At 37.5% G+C, this 18,669-nt stretch overlaps 1 protein-coding gene across 7 annotated transcripts in view; it reads left to right on the top strand.

The window, feature by feature from the left end:
• myom1b (myomesin 1b) overlaps nucleotides 1-18,669 on the top strand; it is a 45,716-nt gene that overhangs the window by 10,232 nt on the left and 16,815 nt on the right. For 3 of the 7 annotated variants that reach the window (XM_061713782.1, XM_061713781.1, XM_061713787.1), the window contains 11 exons: nucleotides 698-859; nucleotides 952-1,113; nucleotides 7,144-7,285; nucleotides 7,359-7,612; nucleotides 8,355-8,479; nucleotides 8,582-8,765; nucleotides 9,082-9,256; nucleotides 9,827-9,948; nucleotides 12,910-12,954; nucleotides 16,819-17,015; nucleotides 17,108-17,234. In XM_061713782.1, coding sequence (XP_061569766.1) covers nucleotides 698-859; nucleotides 952-1,113; nucleotides 7,144-7,285; nucleotides 7,359-7,612; nucleotides 8,355-8,479; nucleotides 8,582-8,765; nucleotides 9,082-9,256; nucleotides 9,827-9,948; nucleotides 12,910-12,954; nucleotides 16,819-17,015; nucleotides 17,108-17,234 — 1,695 coding nt within the window. The remainder of the gene's footprint in view (nucleotides 1-697; nucleotides 860-951; nucleotides 1,114-7,143; nucleotides 7,286-7,358; nucleotides 7,613-8,354; nucleotides 8,480-8,581; nucleotides 8,766-9,081; nucleotides 9,257-9,826; nucleotides 9,949-12,909; nucleotides 12,955-16,818; nucleotides 17,016-17,107; nucleotides 17,235-18,669) is intronic. The other 4 variants (XM_061713784.1, XM_061713783.1, XM_061713786.1 and 1 more) reach the window with 2 other exon arrangements.

Genomic DNA, 18,669 nt, shown 5'->3' with positions numbered 1-18,669 from the left:
ATGTTTACGCCACGTGTTCATGCATGTCCACTGTTAAGAAAAGTTCTCACTAGGCACCTTAAAATTGCAAGATCTTAACTAAACTGGAAAAATTTCAATGATTTTTCCTAAACTATTTTGGAATTTTTGCATTTTCACACAGCTGCTCTGCTGGGGTTTCTCTTTCTTGATGTATCTGCATAAATACAGGTTGTTTGTTGCAATGACAAACAGAACTCTTCAACACTTTTATAAAAGTCTTCACTGTCTTTTTTTGAAATTCAGGATGTGATGTACATGTTTTAAATGTATAAATTACTAACATCACAATGAAGACCATAGTGGATCTTTCTCCTAATCCAACCCTTGAAACAATCTACTATTGATGGTTTGAAAAGCATTACTTCATGTGTCTGTTGTGTTTCACTGTTTGATGCATGGTTTAAATAGAGAAAACATATTTCACTTTTCTGAGCACTGAAGTCACTCTTTTGAGTTGCTTTGTCCTTCATCACATCTGATACCGCTCCTGCTCCCTCTGTTTTTCTCTTTCATGTTTATTTTCTGGATTTTTCTCTGTGTTTGATAATTGATGTGATGACCTTTTTCCTTATTTCAAGTGCAGTGTGTTTTTTTTTCCTTACTTTATCTGAAAAGATACAGTGTTTGATGGCAACCATTATATGAGCCCAAGTTCTGACTGCTGCTTTCTCTGCAGATGGCCCGGTTTCTGAGTATGGCATCACCTTCCAGACTCATATTGTTGATGCGTTTGGTGTATCATTTGGAAGAGAGGGCGAGACAATGAGTCTCGGTTCTACGGTTATCATCTACCCGTCCCTGCACCGCTACCAGCCGGAGATCCAGTGGTACAGAGATGGTATGTAGACAACTCTGACCCTTCCAACCCGATGCCTGGACATTAGTGTCTACTTATTTTGCAGAATCCATAACCCTCGTTCTTTCTTCCAGATGTTCTGTTGCCTCCTTCCAAATGGACCCACATGCACTGGAGTGGAGATCGAGCCACGCTGACACTTACACACCTCAACAAAGAGGATGAGGGCCTCTACACCCTGCGGGTCACCACCAAGTCTGGATATGAAACCTACTCGGCCTACGTGTTTGTGAGAGGTGGGAGCATGCTTTCTGAAGAGCGTCCAATATGTGCAGCTTTATGGTTTGAGCTGTATTTAGGGTTGCCACCCATCCCGTAAAATACGGAATTGTCCTTTATTTGAGAAAAAAATGTTGCGTCCCGTATTGAACTAATACGGGACACGATTTGTACCGTATTTTCATTAACTTTTGCACCATATTCTAGTTGAATTATTGAAATAAATTAACTTTTACACCATATTCTAGTTGAATTATTGAAATAAATTAACTTTTACACCATATTCTAGTTGAATTATTGAAATAAATTAACTTTTACACCATATTCTAGTTGAATTATTGAAATAAATTAACTTTTACACCATATTCTAGTTGAATTATTGAAATAAATTAACCTTTACACCATATTCTAGTTGAATTATTGAAATAAATTAACTTTTACACCATATTCTAGTTGAATTATTGAAATAAATTAACTTTTACACCCTATTCTAGTTGAATTATTGAAATAAATTAACTTTTACACCATATTCTAGTTGAATTATTGAAATAAATTAACTTTTACACCATATTCTAGTTGAATTATTGAAATAAATTAACATTTACACCATATTCTAGTTGAATTATTGAAATAAATTAACTTTTACACCATATTCTAGTTGAATTATTGAAATAAATTAACTCTTACACCATATTCTAGTTGAATTATTGAAATAAATTAACTTTTACACCATATTCTAGTTGAATTATTGAAATAAATTAACTTTTACACCATATTCTAGTTGAATTATTGAAATAAATTAACTTTTACACCATATTCTAGTTGAATTATTGAAATAAATTAACTTTTACACCATATTCTAGTTGAATTATTGAAATAAATTAACCTTTACACCATATTCTAGTTGAATTATTGAAATAAATTAACTTTTACACCATATTCTAGTTGAATTATTGAAATAAATTAACTTTTACACCCTATTCTAGTTGAATTATTGAAATAAATTAACTTTTACACCATATTCTAGTTGAATTATTGAAATAAATTAACTTTTACACCATATTCTAGTTGAATTATTGAAATAAATTAACATTTACACCATATTCTAGTTGAATTATTGAAATAAATTAACTTTTACACCATATTCTAGTTGAATTATTGAAATAAATTAACTCTTACACCATATTCTAGTTGAATTATTGAAATAAATTAACTTTTACACCATATTCTAGTTGAATTATTGAAATAAATTAACTTTTACACCATATTCTAGTTGAATTATTGAAATAAATTAACTTTTACACCATATTCTAGTTGAATTATTGAAATAAATTAACTTTTACACCATATTCTAGTTGAATTATTGAAATAAATTAACTTTTACACCATATTCTAGTTGAATTATTGAAATAAATTAACTTTTACACCATATTCTAGTTGAATTATTGAAATAAGTTAACTTTTACACCATATTCTAGTTGAATTATATTATATCTGTACAGTCATGCAAGTTCAATGCTATTAAAGCACTTTAAACTTTAAATCAAAGCATTTTGTTTTTTCATATAAAATAAACACATTTTTATTCAGTTTAGAAGTTTTGGGGCTATTTTTTTGGCTCCTGCGCTGCTGAAATCGGGCCGTCCCTTATTTCTATTTCTGAAAGGTGGCAACCCTAGCTGTGTTTGACACAACCCAACGACATCACCAATCCAAAAAAAGTAAAAACAGTCCAAACCATAAAGATATTTGGTTAAATGGCCTGAATAATCAGGATCTCTTGCCTTTAAAATAGTCCTTTTTTTGTTAATGCAGCTCATCTTCAGTTGATATTCTACACCAAAGATGTTTCCCAAGGCATATTTTGATTTCAATCCTAATCAACATTACTTTACGCTAAATCCCTCAGCTTTGTCTTTGTTTCATCAGATCAAGGTCACTGTCTTTACAAATTGTTCTCTGGCACCTGATCATAACGCTGAACTTAACAGTGTTCAGATACCACTGAGTAGTTTTAAATAGGATGTGTCTAATGGAGACGCCACTGAGCCGCAAATCTCTGGCATCTGTTTGAATACCGTGGAAAAAGCAAGTCGTTAAGCTTATCTTTGCTGCCTTCAGAGACAACATGACCCGCACGGCTTAGACGTGCACTCGGGAATCATTCTGGGAGTGATGAGGACAGGAAAAAGACCACCCACCCCACCTTATTACAGCTCAGGGTCGCCTGGTAAAAGAGAGGTCTGGTACCGTCACCAGAACAAAACCCCATGATCCTGGCTGCTGTCGAGCTATTCTCAGAGGGCTCAGCGATGGAATGAATCTGGTCGTGAGCGCAGAGCTGTAAATATGTTTCAAGGAGAAACAACAGGCTGTTCAGCTTCTTTGCTTTGAAAGCTCTTCCTTTGTCGTCATATATGTTGTTCTAAAAGAGAAACAAATCACAAATGAGCCATTTTATTCAAGTTATCATGAAAGAAAAGCATAATTTTATTTTCCAGGGGGGGAACCAACAGGTGCAGATAAAAACTGCCTCTGAATATGACGAAGATTGAGCCACAACCAGAATACTATCAACAAAAGACTTCCAAAACGGCGTGAAGTAGAGTAGGAGTACCAGTGAATGACTGTTGTCAGTGTTTTAGAGAAGACTAGCTCATCATACACAGGGTCCTGTTGCCATGTTGGCACTGGGTCAGTATGTTCTGTACTGGTGGAAACGGATGAGCGGGACCCATTTCATGACAACGTTTTCGTGAAGTAAATATGTGTAGTTAATACGGAAGAGTATTAGGGCCACATAAAAAAAATAAAAAGAATTCTGAGAAAAAAGTCAGAATTCTGACTTTAATCTCAGAATTCTGAGAAAAAAGTCAGAATTCTAGGCCACTAAAAAAAAAATAATAATAATTCTGAGAAAAAAGTCAGAATTCTGAGAAAAAAGTCAGAATTCTGAGAAAAAAGTCAGAATTCTGACTGTAATCTCAGAATTCTGAGAAAAAAAGTCAGAATCCATCCATTATCTATACCCGCTTTATCCCTTGCGGGGTCACGGGGGTCTGCTGGAGCCTATCCCAGCTCATTTCAGGTGAGAGGCAGGGGTTACACCCTGGACAGGTCACCAGTCCATCACAGGGCCACATATAAACACACAAACCATGCTCACACTCACACTCACACCTACGGGCAATTTAGAATCACCAATTAACCTAATATGCATGTTTTTGGACTGTGGGAGGAAGCCGGAGTACCCGGAGAAAACCCACGCAAGCACGGGGAGAACATGCAAACTCCACACAGAAAGGTCCTGCTGGGCCTGGGAGTCGAACCGGGGACCTTCTTGCTGTGAGGCAACAGTGCCAACCACTAAGCCACCGTGCTGCCCCAAAAAAAAAAAAAGTAAAAAAAAAAAAAAAAAAGTCATTAAAGTCAGAATTCTGAGATTAAAGTCAGAATTCTGACTTTTTTCTCAGAATTCTGACTTTTTTCTCAGAATTCTTTTTATTTTTTTTAAGTGGCCTAGAATTCTGACTTTTTTCTCAGAATTCTGAGATTAAAGTCAGAATTCTGACTTTTTTCTCAGAATTCTGAGATTAAAGTCAGAATTCTGACTTTTTTCTCAGAATTCTGACTTTTTTCTCAGAATTCTGAGATTAAAGTCAGAATTCTGACTTTTTTCTCAGAATTCTGACTTTTTTCTCAGAATTCTGAGATTAAAGTCAGAATTCTGACTTTTTTCTCAGAATTCTTTTTATTTTTTTTAAGTGGCCCTAATACTCTTCCGTAAATTTGTGCTGATTACAAATAATATAATATATTACAAATAATAGCACTGACCAAAACACCTGCAGAAATACTGCGGGAATGACATAGCAGCAGTTAAATGCAGCCTTCTGTAAGCTTTAAATATCCACTGGGCTTACATCAAATACATCAAAACACAACAATAAAAAACTGTTTTCTGAACTTATCAATATGACTCTGTCCTTCACAGGATAAGTCAAATGGATCACTGCAAAAACTCAAAATCTCAATTCAATTCAATTCAATTCAATTCAATTCAATTCAATTCAATTCAATTCAATTCAATTCAATTCAATTCAATTCAATTCAATTCAATTCAATTCAATTCAATTCAATTCAATTCAATTCAATTCAATTCAATGTTATTTGTATTAGAGTCTAATACAACAGATGTTGTCTCTAGACGCTTTCCAGAAGACCCAGAACATGAACATAAACCCCCGAGCAATTATTACAGAAACAATGGCAGGTAAAAACTCCCCTAGTGGAAGAGAAGCCTTAAGCCAAACAGTGGCAAGAAAAACTCCCCTTTAGGAGGGAAGAAACCTTGAGCAACAAGAATAGAAGACAAGAATATTTGTCTTATTTCTAGTTAAAATGTTTCATTTTAGTAAAAAAATTCTCATTACACTTAAAACAAGACTCATCACTGGAAAAAACAACAATTTTCACCTGTTTCAAGTAGATTTTCACTTGAAATAAGTAGAAAAATCTGCCAGTGGAACAAGATTTCTTTGCTTGTAATAAAAAGATAAATCTTGTTCCACTGGCAGATTTTCCTATTTATTTCAAGTGAAAGTTTACTTGAAACAGGTGAAAATTGTCAAATAAGTTATTTTTCTGGTGATGACTCTAAATGTTGAAATAGCAGTAAAACCACATTCATTGATGAAATGAAATAAGGGATGGAAAGGGATGATTGCAGTTTTACTGGGGGGGATGATTTGGACCGTTTTTATTTCAGGGGGGATGCCACCCCCCTCACCCCCCCTCAACTCCAGTACTGGTTATATCATTCTAAAAAAAAGGAAAGAAACCATCTTCTCACAAAACGGCATATTGTTAAAGAACATCCATTCATCTATCTGGGACGTCTTAGATTTTAAATTAACATATTTTACGCTTAGCAAGTCTCCTTTGGCAGATTTCATGAGTTGAAAACAAATTTCATGTGCAGCTCTTGTGTTTTTTTTCGTGGTCATCTTCCAGTCAGAAACACATGGTTAAATCCACGGCCACTGCCAGTGTCACAGTGCACTTGGGGAAGACACTGACCCACTGGACTGGATTTGTGATTGTAGGGCCAAAGACAACACTGTATGACTATTTGGTGAATGACGAATGAGAACTATATTGTGAAGTGCTTAATAGAACCTATAAAGTTAGAAAACGATATATATAAATACAACATATTAATGAAACTTACGTTTGTGATGCCTGTGGAAATAAATGCTGTTGTTCATAGTTTATTTAAGCTTTCCTGTTGGCATATCTTTGTTGCAACAGGGTTTGAGGACTTTAAGATCATTATAAAGCATTTACATATGTGTTAAGTATTCCTAATGATGGTTGTGAAAAAGTCAACACAAAGGTAAGACTGAGAAAATATGTCAAAGGTCTAAATTGTTATGTTATGTTATGTTATGTTATGAATCTTTATTTCGGCTTGTACACACTTTTTGCAGAACAAGATGAAAAAGAAAGAAAGAACAACATTTCTTTTGCCGAAAAGGTGTAGGCTGAAGCCGTAGCTAATATAGGGCCTACCCTTTTTTCTTATGATCAGCAAAATATGAGACATTAGCTTTTACTCCGTGGAAACAAACAATACATAAAGAAGACAAAAATAAGTAAGACAAAATATAAAAGTGACGTTTCACATTCTAGAATGTTTTTGATAGTATATTTTATAATTATAGTGTTTTATATTTATTTACAGTATTTTCTTTAAACAATTTCTTAAACTTGAGGATAGAACGACACATTTTTAGGTTGTTATTACAACTATTCATGCAGTGCTCAGACTTTCAGATGGAGACTTTTAGATTCCTTTTTCTAAAAAAATAAAAATAAAAAGACGATGTGTTGTAGCTTGAATTTTTGCAAGCACACACTCTGTAAAACAAAATCAGGGAGAACATGAGTGGATATGAACTTGGGTGAAAAGTTCTGACCAAGAGAAATGCAGAAATAAAAGTTGTCAATGCAGACAGTCCTGATGGAGTTGTAACTGTGTTTGGCAGATGCTGATGCTGAGGTGGAAGGAGCTCCTGGAGCTCCTCTGGATGTGCGTTGCCTGGATGCTAACAAAGACTACATCATCGTCACTTGGAAGCAACCAGCTATTGATGGAGGAAACACAATTTTGGGCTACTTTGTGGACAGGTCAAAAAACTTCTTATCAGTCTAGGTCAAGGAGCCCAAAGGAAAGGAGTTTTATTTTAATATTTGTCTACAGGTGTGAGGTTGGAACCACCCACTGGCATCAGTGCAATGACACTCCGGTCAAGTTCGCCCGTTTCCCAGTCACTAGTTTGGTGGAGGGCCGTTCTTACATGTTCCGGGTCCGAGCCATCAACAAGAGCGGCATGAGCCGCCCGTCCAGAGCGTCTGAGCCGGTGGCTGCCATGGACCCAGCGGACCGCGCCCGCATGAGAGGCACATCTGCTCCCTGGACCGGACAGATTATCGTCACAGAAGAGGAGCCTGCCGGTAAGATATCGTATTTTAGGGTGAATCAGTTACTTGGAGCTCAAGTGGATCTATTTTACGATTGGGCAGCTGCTGTAGGGCTGGGCGATATATCGAGATTTTAATATATATCGATATATTTTCAAACGCGATATGGTACGAGACAATATCGTTTATATCGATTATTAAAAAATAAATAAAAAAAATATGATTTTGATATAGCTTATTTTGTGACAAATTGACTTGAATGTTTTATTTGAGATTTGCACAAATGTTTTTGTTATTTGCACAACTGTCAACCTCAGTGGAAAAGTCTGCCTGTTACTGTCTACATTGTATTAATTGCACTGTGTATTTTAATTTAATTGTTATGCAGGAAAGGGATATTTGTTTTATTTTATTCAAGAAGCATTTTTATTCTATATATGCAGGCAGTTTATTTTTATTTCATTTGTTTTATACATTTTGATATTGTGCAGACCTCTGTTAATAAAGGTACCTGTGTGACATTTGGCACGAGGCTTTGTATTAAAACTGACTGTTTTTTTAAGGGTTTGCCTCAGAAAAAAATGAAGCTAACAGAGATGCTAACAGATGCTATGCTATAATGCTTTGGGGGAAACCCCAATTATGGCACAGAAAATATAATGATATATATCGAGTATCGCCATTCAGCTAGAAAATATCGAGATATGAATTTTGGTCCATATCGCCCAGCCCTAAGCTGCTGCTTGCATTTAATATTTTGTCCTTGTCCCATCAGAGGGCATCGTCCCTGGCAGACCTCTGGAGCTGCAGGTGACTGAGGCAACCAAGAACTATGTGGTCCTGAGCTGGAACCCACCCGGAGAGAAAGGCCTTGAAGGCGTCATGTACTATGTGGAAAAGGTACATTTTAAACACGTTTTCACATATCCTTGGATCAATGTAGAATTTTCTGCACCTGAAATTGCTGAACACCAATTTTATCCTTTCCCCTCGTCTTCCCAGTGCGTCTCCGGCACAGACAGCTGGCAGAGAGTGAACACCGAGATCCCGGTAAAGTCCCCTCGCTTCGCGCTGTTCGATCTCGCCGAGGGGAAGTCCTACAGCTTCCGTGTTCGCTGCTGCAACTCAGCTGGCGTTGGGGAGCCGTCTGATCCAACTGAAGCCACCACAGTCGGGGACAAGCTTGGTCAGAAGTCACACCAACATTCAGGGCTTATGCATGACTTATGAGGAATCTGGTCAGTCCCAGATTTATCCTGTCACATGAAATAAGCTAAAACCAGCCAAAACCATTAAAAAAACAACGTTCTTCCTCAAGGACAACAATTAATCTAGCTGTACTGATTGGGAGGAAAACTGAGGTTGTTCAGAAGTGGTCCAACCAAATACTGATTTAATTTTTCACAGTTAGAAGCCATTTATAATATCCACATTGTACGACTATTTGCATAACAGCAGCAGTGTCAGTGCATGTTCTCATTTAATGACACTCTCATCCACAGATATCCCATCTGCTCCAGGAAAGATTATCCCCACTAGAAACACCGACACGTCCGTTGTGGTGAGCTGGGAAGCATCTAGTCATGCAAAAGAGTTGATCGGGTACTACATCGAGGGCAGTATTGTCGGCAGCAACGTGTGGGAGCCGTGCAACAACAAGCCTGTAAAGGGTACCAGGTAAAGTCCCTCCTCTTTTTACTTAATTATACAATGATTCACTTTTTTTTGTCCTCTGAATAGTATTGAATGTGCAACAAATGTGCAACTGTAACTGGCATTTAATATAATAAAGCTAAGAATTAAAAAGATAAACTTTATCTTTAACCTGCACTAGAGTCCAGATTTTTTATTCAACAGGTTTAAAAAAAATAAAATACAATCAAAGGAATATTTGTCCAGACTTATAATTTTTAGTTTTAATGCAAGAAGGCTTCAATTTAGAAAAAGTTGCCCAGCTGCATATTAAATACCAACACAAATCATTTCCAAAGAAAACCAAATGCTGCTGCTTTCAAATAGGCTTGAACAGAAATATCATATCGAAGTTTGCAGGAATGTCATTATGGTTTCTTTTCAAATAGTTTCAGTTTTAGTGAATTTTCCATGTAGAATCCACAGATGCTTCTCTATTATATCGTTTGTTTGCAGACTGTTTTCATTTTAATTCAACCCAGACTTTTAAGAAGCAAGAGAGGGGGCAGACACAGGCAGGTATTGTTAGTTTGACAATGTTCACTGTCGGTGCAGGTTCATCTGCCACGGGCTGATGACGGGAGACCAGTACGTGTTCAGGGTGAAGGCGGTGAACGCCGCAGGCATCAGCGAGTTCTCCCAGGAATCGGAGGCTATAGAGGTCAAGGCTGCCATTGGTGAGTGAAAAATAAATGAATCATACTCTAAAATTTAGAGTTACTAATAAAATAACTTTATCATCTGAAATTAAAAAGATTTATGAAAAAAAAAGTTTTTTAAAAGGCTTTACAATTCAAGTTCTGAAAATTACAGATAGTTGTATATAGGTGTAATTTCCAGTTAAGATGCTTCCTGTTGGACTACTATTGCAACAATCTTCATGAGTGCTACGCTTTCTTTTAAGTGTGAATATGTTGTGAGAGAAATACAAAATTGAGCCTTTTTCTGTATTTTGAACCTAAAGTGGGTGTAAGGCTACTGTTATCTTGAAACAAGGCTTCAGTTCTGTACAGTGTACCATCCGCATCCACACTCCCACTCCTTCTCCACCACGGTCCCACTCCGTCACCCTGTCACGTTATTCTACTCTCCCACCATCCTCCCCTCCACCTCCCCCCTGCTCAGCCTGAGGCGGGGTCGGGGTCACGACTTGTACACTTCCTCTATTTTGGGTCAGTTTGATCCAAATCAGCGGTCGATGCAAACCGGATCAATGTCATACACCACAACCACCTTCACCCGCCTTTCCCCTTCACCTCTTCTGGACACGAGACGTGTCAGCAACCTCGTATGGTGCTGAAGGTACCGACACACGGACCCTCCCCGGCAGATTTTCTGAAGGTTTTCTCACCCTAACCTCTGTGTTGCAAGCTAACCTGGCAGTGATATTGTTCTGATCAACTAAATGTAATATGTAATGGTAAATAATATAGACAATGCTTAAAATCTGAATTTAAAAATAAAAGTATCCATTACTAAGTGGAAAGAAATATGTACACAGTCCCTTTATATCAGGGGTGTCAAACTCATTTTGCTTGGCGGGCAGGATTTGACCAATTTTTTTCTTGCGGGCTGCACGCTCAAAATAACAAAAACGGTGCAGAAAGTTTTTTCGCTAATTCTTTTTTTTTTACTATTGTTATCTAATCCAATATCAGTGTAGTTAATTTTAAAGGAAATATGCACTTTGTTTACACTCTAATTATCTAAAATATATTTCTTCAGGATCTTTTCTTGAAATTTCTCGTTTTTTTTCAAATTATGTAAGATACTTTTAATATCATTTTACAAAGATAAACAGAAACAAGTATGTTTTTTTTATATTTCGCTTTTTTATAGGAAATTTAATTAATTTAATTTAATTAAAATCAAAATCTTTCTTATTACATCCGAGAGTGTTTCTTTGTGATTTAGAGATTTTTCCAGTACAATTAAGTGTATTTATTTTTAAAAATTGGCGCGGATATTTACGCCAGTGTGCCGAAAAAGTCAGCACTTCTTTTTTAACTGTTTTATTTTGTCACTATCCTCGTATTCAAAACTGAAATTCTCAGAATAAATATCTTCTATCATCTTTTTTAGCAGTGATATTTTTCCTGCGAAAATATATAATAGTAGTCAGTTAATACAAATAAACGACCGTCTACAAAGAAATAAAATCGGCAAATGCATTCTAGAAAACTAAAAAAAATGTCGAAAACTGCTCTTTTTGTGGAATAACGATGGATTTGTAGAAGAAATATATTATCGGATATGCTGCGATTCATGGCAATTATTTATGCCTTCCTTTTTAGTAAATTAACATTTCGTTTTTTTGCGGTGGAAACTTCTCGCGGGCCGCATGAAAACCTCTCTTGGGCCGCACATTTGACACCCCTGCTTTATATGATTGTAAAATCATTTATTCCAACTACAAGGCAAATGGGAAAAAATATTCACTGAACATTAATTTTATCAGGTGAAAACAAATCCAACACAGCTTTAAGATAAATCTATTTTTACTGAGAAATTCATTTGGATGTTGGTTTTGTAACCTTAAAACCAAAGGAAATGTTGTTTACCAACAGTTTAGACTCAGGCATTATGCTTGCCTAAACCTAACTAAGTAGAAAATAAACCAATGCCATAATCCAAACAGCAAAAAAGCTTAAAAAAAATAACAAGGAATTGTGAAAATACAATTTTTTTAGATGGAACCTCATAATAGTGTTATTCAGCTGCTACCAATGCAGCTTCTTAGTTTGGACTCTTTCAAAGTTTAGAGCAACTGAAAACACTTTATTTATAGTAAAAAGAAAAAAGAATAAAATTTGAAAAAAGGAAAATTGGATCAACACTGTTAATAATGATTGATTTGATCAAATTTTATCAAATCATTCCCTTTACAAGCACAAGCTGTTAAAAAAAAAAAAAAAAAAGATCAAGTAAATGAATCAATGACGACGTCAGAGTCTCTGACCCTTGCACTACAACAGAAAACAGCTACAGAAACAATCCTACTGCCGTATCAATTGTTCTGGTTTCCTGCATGTTTTCCCTTTATTCTCTCTGTGTTGTTACTAACATAGCTCTCCGTTAGCCGCTGGCCAGCTTTGTGCTGAGCAGCAGGCTCTGCCTGACCTCATGAAACACACTTAGTAAGAATGCCAATGTATGTGTCACGCAGGCAGATATGGGCCAAGTTTACTTCCAATCTGTTTTCAACAGCTGGTCATAAACTTATTTCAACTCAAAGCACATTTCATGTACATCATATGGGTCATTAGTGCAAGGGCTGCTTCAAATTAATAATCTGAAGTCTCAAGTTTTAGTGTAAATTTAAGTAGTGATGAAATCCGTTGGCATTATTACTAAACACAGGATTTTTTGGGGGGTTCAAAAAGTCCTTATCCACACTCATCTGCTGCATCTGCATGTTCTCAAAACCCTGACTGGGTCTTCTCCATGCGGATGTCACCTGTCGGTCATCTTGTCTTCATTTCCAGTCCCAGTCAGATGAAGACATTGTACTGTATTTGTTAGGCTGATGTGTTGATGCATTTTTCTTCTGAGTTGCTCTCTGAATGTCGTGTGATGGAGATGTAAACAGTGGACTGACCTAAAGAGCTTCTTCTGCTTTTCTCCGCTAACGTCTGTAGGGGGCGGCATCCCACACGGTGTGTTGCCGAAGATGGGGCCGGGGGGTAACGCGGGCCGACTAACCGATCACAGGCCACGCTGGACGGGAACGCATGAAACTGTCCAGTCCCTCCCTCACGCTGTCCCAGAGTGCAGTAAAGCTCAGGCTGACACTGAAGCCGGGGAGGGTGCCGGCGCTGCTGGCCCAGGCCTCGCAGAGCCAGAGCCCCTAGAGACTAAAAGCAAGGGGGCCACTCAGTCTCGGGCCCCTGACGTGATAGTAATCCTGCTGTCAGAGTCAGGCTCAGTTTCTGAACCACTTACTGACACAATCACAGCTGCACATTTAGAGCCCGTCACCACCGAGGTTCAGGCTCGGGCCCGGGCCGCACAGACAGCCGGTGATCCCGAAAACCGGCCGGTATGTAATATCTCTGTAGACGCATCTGCTCACCGGGAGAGCACAAGGTCCAGAAGAGAGCCGGCAGGTGAGCACCAGTCGCTGATGGACACCTTTTAGTCAAATCAGTACAAAAACACACACAATTTTTTTTTTTAATCACAATTTCCCCCCATTTGCAGTGGTGGACAGTAACGGAGTAAATTTACTTGAGTACTGTACTTAAGTACATATCCAGAGGATTTGTACTTTACTTGAGTATTAGATTTCTTTGGTACTTATTACTCTTACTTGAATACATTTCCAAGACAAATATTTTTACTTTTACTCGAGTAAATTTGTAGGAAGGCTGAAAAGTACTCGTTACTTTCAGGTCTGCTCTTTTTTCTTCTTCCCTAAAATCCTATTTTTAGACGGATATTGGGAGACAGGCACAGAGACAGACATGAGGAGACAGTTTGTTATGCTCTATATTGCTATATTGTACTGGTACATGTCCTTTCTGTAAAGTTAAGTGACTTCAACATTGAGTTATTGAAAGCAGAGATGTAGTTTTTTGTAAAGCAGTGGTCTTTGAGGGGGATCCAGACTTAGTTGGATGGTGCAGGTTCAGTTGGTTTCAGTTCATGATTGTTAATAAACTCTGCATCATCTTCTGTCCTCTTATGATCCCATTCATTTGATTTGTTTTTGGTGTTTCTGCAGGTTTTATATAACATTGTGGTTCTAAAAGCAGCACATCGGTGCAGCTGGTTTCAAAGAGTTAATTCTCAGAAACAAGAGTTAAAAGATCCTTAAATTAATTTAGAAAAAATATAGTAATTTATTGATGTGGAAAATAAGAAATTTACTCTTACTCTTACTCTTACTTTTACTTAAAGTGAATTTAAAAGCATTTACTTTTGGATACTTAAGTACCTTTAAAAGCAAGTACTTTTCTACTCTTACTCGAGTAATATTTGGACTGAGCTACTTTTACTTGTAACGGAGTAAATTTTGACCAGTAGTATTTGTACTCTTACTCAAGTACTGGGGTCGAGTACTCTGTCCACCTCTGCCCATTTGGAACCCATGAAACTAGGTATAAGAGGTAAGGTAGCCCTTAATACATAAATACACAGATATCTGACACATAAATACTAAACAGCAGTTGAATTTCTCCACTGATGTTCATCTATTTCAGGTAAGTCACTGTGAAACATGACCTAACCTTTATCTCAACGCAGTCACGCTTTCCCTCAACCTCCTCCTGACATGGTGGCCTGCAGTCAGTCATTTCCGTCCCCAGAGCACTTTAACACACAAACACACTGAAGTATGCCGTGGAGCCACTCAGTCTCACCATGCCTGTGCTTCAAAAAGTGGGCCACCCAACCCAGGAGCAGGGCACTTGACCCGAGACCTTTCTGGGAGTGAGCTTTTTCAGAAGCCAATCTCTCAAACATTTTGACAAACGTCCAACCTCCAATCAGGAGAAGATATCAGGTTCATACGACTGTTTGAATATGGCAAGCCAGTTTGTTTTAATTATGTTATATGATCCTGTTGTTTTGGAGACCTGTTGCTCACGGGTACAGCCTTTGCCGAGCCTGACATCCCTCTGCACTTTACCTTAAATTAAGTGTCATAATTTTAGCTTAAAATTACCTGTAAAAAGGAGGATCTTATTTTCTTGTCAAGGATTAGGTTGAAAGGTCACTGTCAGTCGCATATCTGTCTAAAAACCGCTTTGACTGTTTTGTCAAGAAAAAATTAGGCGCAAATCATTTCATATATGTCAGTGAAAATAGCACATAATCAGTATGTTTACTATCGATTAACAAGATTTATCATTTCTGTTTGCTTATCTGTAGGTTGATGTTACCAAAATGAATGTGGACTGGACCAGGTTTTTCACACAGTTGCAACCCGTCTTTATTTAACAGCAACCTGCAAGCGTTTTATGAAACCAAAAACAACAACTGTTTTAGGTTTAAAACAATATTTTTTGCCTCTTTCATGATGTAGGACTTTTTGAAACCTGATAACGCGCTGGCTCCTCTTAGGTCCGGGAGATGTGGCTTTCATGACTTTCAGGGAAAATTTCCGTTTTGGATTAAACGGTTTCCTCTTCTCAGTCCAGCGTCGGTGAGCTCAAACCCAGACAAGATGGGGGATTTTCAGGATGTTGTTTATGACTCTTTTTTTTTTTTTGCACACAAGAGAGATCACTTTTATCTGACCATGCAGAGCCGTCTACGCTCTCTGCTTCTCAAAGGTGTTGCTGAGTTGTTGCAGTGATTTCCACTGCAGAATCATGTCTGTTTTTAGTGCGCTGCTCCCTGAGGAGCATGAAAATCTCAGCTGATCTTTAGCTTACCGATATTTCTGCACATTCTCTGAATCGTTTCATATTTTGGAGGCAGAGAGAATCATCTGTAGTACTTTCTCACAGAATAGTGACGCCCTTACAGTTTTTACTTTTGAGAGACTCTGGCATGAAAAGTAACCATTTGTTGCCATTTTCAATTAATAAAAAAGAGCCACTATTTGAAAACTTGCATATAATTATGAAGCTACAAATGACAGATTAGTGTAACAACAAAATTTATTTAATCTAGATTAAAATTGTACAAAAAGTAACATAGAAGTTCATTTTATATACGATGTAAAGTCATCATGGAAAACTTCAAAATCGTGGCAAACGTGACACTAATGATGAATGCGGCGGGACCAGGGGCCTTGGAAATCACTGACCCTCACCCAAAAACTTCCATAAAACAAAAAAAAGGGCTACTACAAAGTGATACATTTGCCGTCAAGCTGTAATTAAATGATTTCACAGATTAAAGATGAGTTTGAGTTTGAGTTTATTTTATTTATAACAGGGACAATACATATTAATGAACATATACATGTAAATATGCAAGATTATAGCCAACGTCTAATTTTCATCTTTAGTCCCTTCGGCAGGTTAATGTCAACAACATAAAATAATAAAATCAATAAAACAACAGTAACGACAAGTAGAACAGTTAGCTTCCATGGCCAGTAGGCAGGAGGAGCAATTACAAGAGAGAAAATGTGTCCTTAAAAACACAATAGGACAGAAAAGGAAAAGAAAAGCAAAAACAATGAAAAGTATAGTGGATCATGAAACATACAGGCCAAGGGTCAGGGGACCATACGAATTTCAGTAATATTAAATGCTAAAATTAGATATCAAAGGGCTGATTAAAGTGCAGAGTGCTGAAGTGTTAAAGTGTTAGGTGCGTAATTATATTGCAGATTGCCCGATTGCACAGTAAATATAAAGTGCTATTTTAAATGCACAATACTCAATACATATTACATTAATTAGATACCAGCAATGACAGTTTTATGGTACTGGGAGTACCCATTGTAGGAATATAAAGTGCGTCTTGCCTTGCACATAGCTTATGTAGCACAAGATTATGAACTCTTTCAAGTAGTGTTCCATTATTTCAGTTTCCCATGACATCAGTCGTCCCGCTGAGGCTGTGGTGTTAACTTGAGTCCTCTGTCGCAGCCTCGCCCGCTCCACCCTATGGCATCAGTGTTCTGGAGTGCGTGCGCGACGCCATGGTGCTGGCCTGGAAGCAGCCGACCTTCATCGGAGGCGCTGACGTCACCGGCTATTTTGTGGACTACCGCGAGGTCGTGGATGGCGTGGTGGGGGATTGGCATGAGGCCAACATCAAGTCTGTCAGCGATCGGGCCTACAGGGTAAGCTGAAGTGAACGCGTCTCAGTCCAGGTGTGACGTGGAGGTGGACGTTCTGCCGGTGAGCTTCTGTGTTCTTGTGTCTTTGCCTCCAGGTGTCTGACCTGCACGAGAACAGGAAGTACCAGTTCCAGGTGCGAGCGGCCAACATGGCGGGTGTTGGCATCCCGTCTATGCCCAGTAACACCTTCCTGTGTGAAGAATGGACCATTGCTGTTCCAGGTGGGACCAACCGCAGTATTTCACATTAGGCCGTCTGCAAAAAAAACAACTTATTAAAAACCTAAATGTAGTAAAAAGAAGAAAACATCCTGTGTACACTACTTTCTTAGTCACAAAAAGGAGAAGGAGTTGACTTGTTCCAAATATCAACAGGTGTGACACCATGCCGCAATGTCTTACCCTCCCTTTAACTGGTAACCAGAGCCACGGATTATTACCAATTCCTTCGCCCCATAGTAACCTAAGTAAATATGGGACCCATTTTCCAAAATCCACAAACCTTCTGAACATTCTGACACCAAAATGGCAATTTTCAGACTGACAGATTAGGAGAAAATGAACTTTGTTTGAGACCTGTCTCTGTCTGAGCAACACATTCTCGCGAGATTTGGCTCTTTTTTTTTTTTTTTCGCTGTTTTATTTAAAATGGGACAGTGCATATTAATGAACATTTACATGTAAATATGCCAGATTATAGCCTCAGGCTAATTTCCATCTGTAGTCCCCTGGCAGGTTGATGGTAACATGAACATAAACGAATCAGAAAAAACAAAGACAGAAACACATAATACCACAACACAACACGAAACTCAGTACAAAGATTAAAAACAGGAGACCAACGACTAGTGTGTAAACGAGTCTAAACAGTAGAGTACAGTTATAGTGGATATATGTTAAAGTGTTTATATTTTAAAGTGCTTAGTGCGAGGAGATAAATTATATTGCACAGGAACCAAAATGGAGTATACATATTGCACAAAACCCGTTGTTAATATAAAGTGCATAATCAAATTGCACATTGCTCTACCGTATCTCTACTAATTGTATTTAATATATACATATGTATATATACACATATATATACACACATACGCATGTACAGTACGTACACACACACATATACACACATATATATACATACACCTACACACACATATCCATACCCATGTCTATATACATACCCCAGACAAGCCCAATCTGAATTATGCATGATCACTCTCACGTGATGAGCTCATGAGCTCTCATTGTTTTCCCATCAGATAAAATGAAGTTTAAAACGAAATTAAAACTTGCTTCTTTGCTTAATAATACTGTTATTTTTATTATTTAAGTCTTTTTGGAAGAAAGTTGTACTGTATCTAGTGTTGTATGTTCCAAAATGATGTGGGGAGAGGGGCGACCACGCCCACTTAGGAGACAGGAAGTGTATACCATTTCATACCATTGGCAGTAACGGTAATGCGCTATCTTCTGTATAGAGTATCTTTGGTATAATCTAAATCAGGAGAAATTGTGTATATTAATCTCTGATATGAGTTTGGATGCTCGCCTTCTCATATTTAAATTAAATTATTGTGAAAAGACATCAATTGATGAAATAAAAACATTTACATTTCTTATGTTTAACTGGACAGATGCACAAGAAAAGCACTCC

This window comes from Cololabis saira, chromosome 22 (genome assembly GCF_033807715.1).
Source record: "Cololabis saira isolate AMF1-May2022 chromosome 22, fColSai1.1, whole genome shotgun sequence".
In the NCBI taxonomy this organism is placed as follows: domain Eukaryota; kingdom Metazoa; phylum Chordata; class Actinopteri; order Beloniformes; family Belonidae; genus Cololabis; species Cololabis saira.
This window is presented reverse-complemented; position numbering and strand designations above follow the sequence as displayed.